The following is a 7,924-nucleotide window of genomic DNA, read 5'->3' as shown; positions in this document are numbered from 1 at the left end:
TTGGGGTATTGTTAATTACGCATTTGTTGTTGGAGTATTGTGTAATACGCATGTTTGGTTAGAGTATGGTTGTAATTCTCGAATGGAATATGCATTTGTTGTTGGAGTATTGAGCAATACACATGTTTGGTTATAGTATTGTTTAGTAATATTATACTACCTCATATGCATTTGGATTTGGGGTATCTTATAGAAACCAAATTAGTAATGTCTATCATTCAAAGACCCCCATTGTCAAATGCGTACTACCTTTCCAGTTCAACCTCACGGATGTACACATGTACGACATTTATATGCTATCCAACACTTCAGAATTTCCTCACTAAATCAGATTCGCCTTCTAATTATGTAATCAACTAGCTTGAAATATTCATAGTATATTCTCATATAAGAGGAGCACCGAGATATCGTGGCGTGTGTTTTTATAAAAGGGGTCGAAAAAGAAAAGGAGATGGGCATAGTGATATAAAATACGCATTTGACATTAGGGTAATCGAATGGGTAGAATTTTCCGAAGTGCTTGAAAATGGGTATTTTGGTTAATGTTCATTGAAAACTCGATATTTATATCATTATTTCACAATCGGACGAGACATCATAAAAAGTAAAATGTTAATAAATGGATGAGGCATCATTAGTAAATTATGACGCGTTTTCTTATTGCAGATGGGAATGGATGAGTCTAGTAAGAGAAAGGTCGGTCGTACTCATATTGAGGAAGATAGGATCATTGTGCTGCCTCGGAATGTACAAGAAACTATCCTTTGTTTTATGCCTATACGAGATGCAGTGAGAACCAGTATCTTGGCGAGGAATTGGAGGAATTGTTGGACTACTATTCCAAATCTTGTTTTTGATGAAGACATCTTAAGTGAAAAGTCATGTTATATTGGCAGATCGCGTGGTCTAGAACTAGCAGCTCTTAATTTTGTTAGTGTGATAAGTAATGTTCTCCTACTCCACAATGGCCCCATTCTCAGATTTTCTCTCTGTTTTCCTGGTTTTTGCGATGCCAAGATAATCCTTGATTGTTTTGGTCAGTGGATTCCGTTATTCTCAACTAAGGGTATCAAGCAACTTTATCTAGAGGGCCTAAAAAATGTTTGGTTACCCTATACACCTACATTTGGAGGATTGACTTTTCTGAAGGAAATCGTTTTAACAGATGTCTCTACTTCAGAACAAAACGTCTTCAATTGCCCTGTGCTTGAGAAGTTGATCTTGTTCTGTTGTGAAGGACTCTTACCTATCAACTTCCGTGCTCCTAATCTCAAATACTTACGTCAGATGTATACCAAAATGCCTTCAGAATATTCCTTAGCTGGGTTAGAAAACATTATAGAATTTTCTTGCATGGTGGCCTGTGATAGGGAAATGCCGTCAGAAACATCCAATGTGGTTAAGGTTTTCGGTTGTTTAAATAAAATTTCGGTTGTTTGCGGAAGAACAAAAGCATTTTTATAAGTTTTAAATTGGATAACATAGAAGACAAAGTTCTATGTGCTGTAGACTGTAGTTCATTTCTGAGCTCATTTCTGGGCGACGTACGTTTGATTGGTGAAACTAGTGATTATATTTATTACCTGTTTCAGTTAAATTTCTCTGGTTTTATTATTGATGAACGACCACTCCTTCTAGCGCCAAATGTTATAGGGAGAATTTCGTATAACAATGTTGTGGAGGTTAATGGGCGGAACAAAGATCAAGGACGGTGTTTGAGGGCGGAGGAAGGTTGTTTGGTGGTGGCTGAGCTTGTATGTGGACTCCTTAAAAAAGAATAGGGTTTGTTATTCTCTGTCAAGTGTCGACTCATGTCTCATACAAGTGCCTACGTACCCTATTTATAGGGATCAAGCCTCACGTAGTTCTTGGGGAACAAGTCACGTAGGCTAGGGTTAGGACTCTTCAGCCCGTGCAGCCCAAGCCCACGATAAAGTCAGGCCTTCAGCCAATTAGGCACGTAAATCTCGACCGGCTCCACATGCTTCCTATAATTTCGCGGCATCTCCGCATTTCTTCCCGTAATTGTAGGAATAACCCGTGTCGACCCCGAAATCTACGAGCAACTCAGTCATCTATGAGTCACTTTCCATGTTGCACACAAAGTCTTTCGATGCGGCCCGGCCTGGTCACCTCGGCCCGCACCGCCTTTAAATAATAAATATAATGTTACCTCTGTTTCTATAAGATGTGGGCTCATGAGCTCAGCCCGCGTGTGGGCAGCTAAGCCCACCTCGCATGAAGGCACCTGAGCCCACCTCGCGTGGGCACAACCGAGCTCAGCTCGCATATGAGAGCCCAAATGACAAATGTGAGCTCACCTTACATGTGTGAGCCCAGCTCGCATGTCCTCACTTGAGCCCAACTCGCATGTTTGAGCCCAGCTCTCATGTCATGAGCCCAGCTCGCATGTGAACCCAGCTTGCATGTTACGAGCCCAGCCCGCATGTGCTGGCCCAAGTCATATAAATCCATGGTTCTAGCCCACACACGAGAGTCCAGCTATTTAGTGCACCCACAGGGACCTGTTTAGGGCCCATGGCCGAAAGCGGGCATAACAGAAACAAATACCTTTTGAGTTATATTACTGACGTTTAGGTTGATGTTTCTTTCAGTGTATCTTTCAATGTGCAAAACAGTTAAGTTGGATCTGTGGTTAGCTGCGGTCATCCTACCCTCCGAAGAACCTGCTCTAAGCAAGATAAGTGTATGCCCTTTTTTCGTTTCTGTTTCAAATTGCCCCCCAGGGACTAGAACAATACTAAAACCTGTAGGGGGAAGAACAATTGTATCTTTATAAGCTTTTATTTGGATCACATAGAAGACAAAGTTCTATGTGCTGTAGACTGTAGTTCATTTCTGAGCTCATTTCTGGGTGACGTACGGTTGATTGGTGAAACTAGTGATCATATTTATTACCTGTTTCAGTTAAATTGCTCTGGTTTTATTATTGATTATGGAAATTGCATCATGTTGTACGTGCTTAAATTTGGTGTACATGCATTAGCTGTTTGAACCTCATTATTAAGAGTTTAATCAAGTGCAATTCTATTTTGGATTAGATCTATTTATAGCATTACAATGAAAAAGTTTATGGTAAATATTAATAAGAATATTCTAGGTTTTAGATGGACATTTTCATTTTATTTGTTTTAACACAAGAAATTTTATTAGTTAGTAATATAACGCAAAAGATTCTCTTTGTACTATGTAAGAATATGTAGAAATTAAACAGAGTTTACAACATGCTATTGACATTAACAAGTTCTTAATTCTTTACTTCAATTTGGATGAAGATTCCAAAGATTCTGGTTAACTATAATAATATAAAAAAATGGTTGGTTAAAATTTGTTGAATCCGTAAGACATTGTGTTTTGGTTGGCTATTTTTTGAAATAGTATATTTAATCCTAAACAATAGGTTTTCAATAAAAATATATTTTGTAAAATTTTAAATAAGTTGTTATACGTTAAAAGATAATGAAAGTGACAACTCAATTAAACATTGAGATTACCACTCGTCTTCACCTTTTGTAAAAACTTTCAGTTTTAGCGGCTTTGCTTTTTTGGCTAGTTGATGTGAAAATACACTTGACTAGTTGATGTGAAAATACATTGGCAAAATTCATCTTTGTAAATGGTCCACAACAAGGACAATAATTTAAGATCTCTTCATCTGAACTTCCTATTAATTATATAGATCAAGAACGAAGTAAAACACAAACTTAAAATATTTCAACACACCGTACTCAATGATAACACCACACAAATGATTCTTGATATTATGTAACCAGAAGAAGAAGAACATGATGCAAGAATGAGAATGGCTGTTGTACACCTTCATTATCAACGTTAGAGAGTGAATTTATCCCACATCATGGTGGTATTGTGAATCATCGTGTGATTAATCGAAATAGGGAAGAAGGTCATACTAGACTGTATCATGATTATTTATCTGATACACATACGTACACAGAAACATAATTCCGTCGAAGATTTCGAATGCGTAGATCATTATTTCTACGAATTGAGGAAGCAGTTGCAATTCATGATTACTATTTTACTCAGCGAACTGATGTTGTAGGAGTTCCTGGACTGTCATCTCTTCAGACAATGACAGCTGCACTGAGGATGCTTGCATATGGAACGACAGCTGATGTTGTTGATGATTACGTACGTATTGGTGATAATACAACAATAGAGAGTCTAAGAAGATTTCTTAAATCAATTATGGAAATATTGAAGTAGAATACTTGAGACGACCAAATGAACAAGATGTCTCTAAATTATTGGCAGAGAATGAACAACGAGGCTTTCCTGGAATGCTGGGTAGTATCAACTGTATGCACTGGAAATGGAAAAATTATCTAACTACTTGGCAAGGTATGTATACTGGTCATGTTCATGAACCAACTATAATATTAGAAGCCATAGCTTCAAAATGGATTTGGTATTCTTTTTTTGGGCTTCCAGGATCATTAAACGACAACAATGTATAAGACCGGTCTCATCTATTTGAAGATTTGGCTGAAGGTCACGGACCTGAAGTGAAGTATACCATCAATGAGAATGAATATAACATGGGATAATTATCTTGCTGATGGCATATATCTTTCTTGGCCAACATTTGTAAAAACTATTCCAAAACCTCAAGGTAACAAAAGAAAGTATTTTGCAGCTACACATGAGTCCATTAGAAAAGATGTTGAAAGAGCATTTGGAGTGCTACAATCTCGATTTGCAATGATCTGTGGTCCATCACGATTTTGGGATGTCGAAACAATGAAATATATTATGACTACTTGTGTAATATTGCACAATATGATCATTGACGATGAAAGAGAATCATCCCTCGAAGAAGAACACTTTGATTCGGATGTCGAAATACCAGTTGTTACTCGAATTCGCAATCATCCGAATAATCTACGAGAATACATACAGATGCATCAACAAATTCGAAACAAACCAGCTTATTTTCAATTGTAAAATGATCTTATAGAACATCTTTGGCAGATCCATGGCGGTGACCTGAATTAAAATTATATTTGTTATGTAATTTCTTTTTATGTGTTTTGTAATTTATCTTTTAAATAATATGTGTTATGCCCAAATGTTGGTATAAACAATATTCAGATTAAGATTGATAAAATAGGTAAAATTGAAGGAGAAACGCCTAAAAACTAGGAAAAGATAAGATTAACTTTCCATAAACAGATGGCACGCCCTAAGAACGCGCTGCATTGGTTAAACAGTTGAGTGGCCCGTGACCGTTTGCCTTAAAGGCGCGCCTTTGAACATGACGAGGCGCGTCCAATCGTTGAAAAAAGATAGATGAGTGGCTTAATTGGAGTCTGTCCTATAGTGAGCCTTAGGGCGCGCCCTAGGTAAGGAAGGCTCCTTGGGTGGATCATTTGGACATGATTACTTCGACATGTCCATACTGTAGCTTGGGCATAATTAAAGTCAGCCCCAAAGATGAATAGTTTAGGGCACACCTTATGATGTAAAATGGTATGAGAAACCAAAAGCTGGTGATACAGGGCGGCGCCACATACAGAGATGTTAGGGCGCGCCTTGAATTTCTACTTGGACATAGGTATGGCTTTATGTGCTGATTAGGTGGATTCTCTAGAAGGCTCAAGGAAGATGGAGATTATTATTACTAACCTACTTGATGCAGGTACTCTATTGAGGAACTCCTTCCTGTAGCATATCTACAAGAAAGGCGGTGTCCGTGGTCAGAGACCTCCAGGGGTATGCCTGGACTGAAGGCCTCCTCCTGTAGTCAATGGATGTCCTCATTGGGGATGTTGGGGTGAAATCTGGTGTGTGCTTTGGGAGCTCTGTCTCTGTAGTCAACGGGTGTCCTCGTTGGGAGACTTCGGAGTATCCTGCACTTTGCACCCAAAAGCTTGGGATCACTTGTCCTGCAATCTGGTAGGGGCTCCTTATCGGGGGACAAGGATGCGTCCAACATTTGGGGTGAACCACAGCTATACCTGCGTCCACGGACTAGAGAAACAGCTGGTAGCGGAGGGTTTTCCTTGGCCAGGGAGATGCCTTATCCGTGAAGTCTCGAAGCCGCGGACGAGCCTTGGGCCTTTGTGGTTGGGCCTCATCGGCGGACATTCCTAAAGCTAGTAGAAGACGGTTTCCAGTAGGTTTCCTATTGGGCCTCGGGATAAGAATCTAAGCCCATTAGGTTTCTTGTTCCCCAAGAACTACGTGGGCTTGATCCCCTATAAATAGGGGTACGTAGGCACATTGTAAGGGGTCAGAAGCGAGAGCGCAAAGGAGCCACCACTAACCCTAAGCAATCTCAGCCCCCAATAATCACCACCACCAAATACTGTTCATCTTTTCCGACGAATACTGTTCATCGGATCCACCGACTACTGCTCACGTTTCCGATAAAGAACCTCCATCACAGATCTTGTTTCCGGCTACTAACCTCAAGTTTTGTTGTTCCAAATTACTCCGTCAACAAATTGGCGCTAGAAGGAGGGGCTAACAAGATCTACATCTGGGAGGAAGGATGTCTCAATATCATGATGGAGGTTTTTACGATGGAAGTTCTGAAGAAGATTCCGATCATGGCTATGAATATGACCCTACGTTCCGCCAATGACTGACCGTCCCACACCGAATGTTGGAGGACAGCCGCCTGTGCTCATCAGCAACGCTGACATTGTTGGAACAACTGTATCACATGGGCGATGCTTTGAATGGTTTCGATTCAAGGTTAAGCACCGTGGAACGACGCAAGGGCAGGAGAGGTCTTTGCCACAAAGCCGAGCGGCTCAGGCGCCTGGAAAAGCACCCATGACAGACAGGGATGTCTCGGCCGGCCATGGGCCACACTGAAAGAGGGCGCGTGCCGATAACCCCGCGATGCCTGGACTATTCTAATGACACGTCCCCGATCATTGAGCTAGTGGAGAAGATGCTGATGGACGGGAAATTCTGCGAACAGATAACCGGGGAGCCACCCATCCATACCGTTCTGGACGTAGTCTCGAGGAACGCCGGCAGGCAGAATCAATACCGGAGAATCAGCCACGAGGCTTCGCAGCTCTGAAAGATCGCTTGGGGATTCGCATTGGGCGATGACGATTTGAGAATGGTGTTACTTGAATGGCAGAGAGAAGCTGATCACGGAGATGTGACTCCCCATGATACAACGCGTGTGCCCCTGAATTCCAGGAAAATCGGGAGCGGCACCGCGATCCAACGCGTGTGCCCCTGAATTCCCAGGATAATCGGGAGCGGAACCGCGATCCAACGCGTGTGCCCCTGAATTCCCAGGATAATCGGAGCGCACCGCGATCCAACGCGTGTGCCCCGAATCCCCCAGGAAATCGGGAGCGGCACCGCGATCATGGACGTGGGTATGGAAACGATCGATGAGAAGGCCTCAATGGAGGGGAAGAGGGGAGGCCGAGGCAGATATTTAGACGGATACCCTCGTGACAATTACCGCAACACCTCGATTTCCACTGGAATAACCAAGCAGATGGCTATGATTATGTGGAACATGATGACCCCAGGAATATAGAAAACTATGACGCGGTACGGTTCGAGGCCGCGGCCAAGGTGGAGAAGGAATCAAGAGGGAAATCAGGGACGAAATCCTGAAATAATTATAATACCTGAAGACGCCCAGAATACAAACCAGCAGCAAGCCCCTCTGGGGGGAATCAAGTGGAAATACCTCCATTGCAACCCCAAGGTTCACAGACAAATGCAGACCATTCCCGGCGTGGTAACTTTCAAGTAGGAGATCTGAAAAGGCTACTTAACCATCTCGAAGGCAGGGTGGCGGCTACAGCTGAAATCCCGCCATTCTCGGCAGCATTAAGGGATGCGCAATTGTCGCCGAGTATCGCAACACTACCAGCGATCTCCGCTTCCACGAAACTCAGAT

The 7,924-nt window shown here is 42.0% G+C and overlaps 2 protein-coding genes across 2 annotated transcripts; both read left to right on the top strand.

Moving 5' to 3' along the window:
• The first annotated feature begins 666 nt into the window (after positions 1-666).
• Positions 667-1,464, top strand: LOC141704878 (F-box/FBD/LRR-repeat protein At1g13570-like). Its single transcript, XM_074508039.1, has one exon. The coding sequence runs from the start codon at positions 667-669 to the stop codon at positions 1,462-1,464; it is 798 nt and encodes a 265-aa protein (XP_074364140.1).
• Positions 1,465-4,569: 3,105 nt separating this feature from the next.
• LOC141704876 (uncharacterized) lies at positions 4,570-4,986 on the top strand. Its single transcript, XM_074508038.1, has one exon. The coding sequence runs from the start codon at positions 4,570-4,572 to the stop codon at positions 4,984-4,986; it is 417 nt and encodes a 138-aa protein (XP_074364139.1).
• Positions 4,987-7,924: the final 2,938 nt, after the last annotated feature.

This window comes from Apium graveolens, unplaced genomic scaffold (genome assembly GCF_009905375.1).
Source record: "Apium graveolens cultivar Ventura unplaced genomic scaffold, ASM990537v1 ctg8363, whole genome shotgun sequence".
Lineage (NCBI taxonomy): Eukaryota > Viridiplantae > Streptophyta > Magnoliopsida > Apiales > Apiaceae > Apium > Apium graveolens.
The sequence above is the reverse complement of the archived record's forward strand: the minus strand, read 5'-3'. Positions and strand labels throughout refer to the sequence as shown.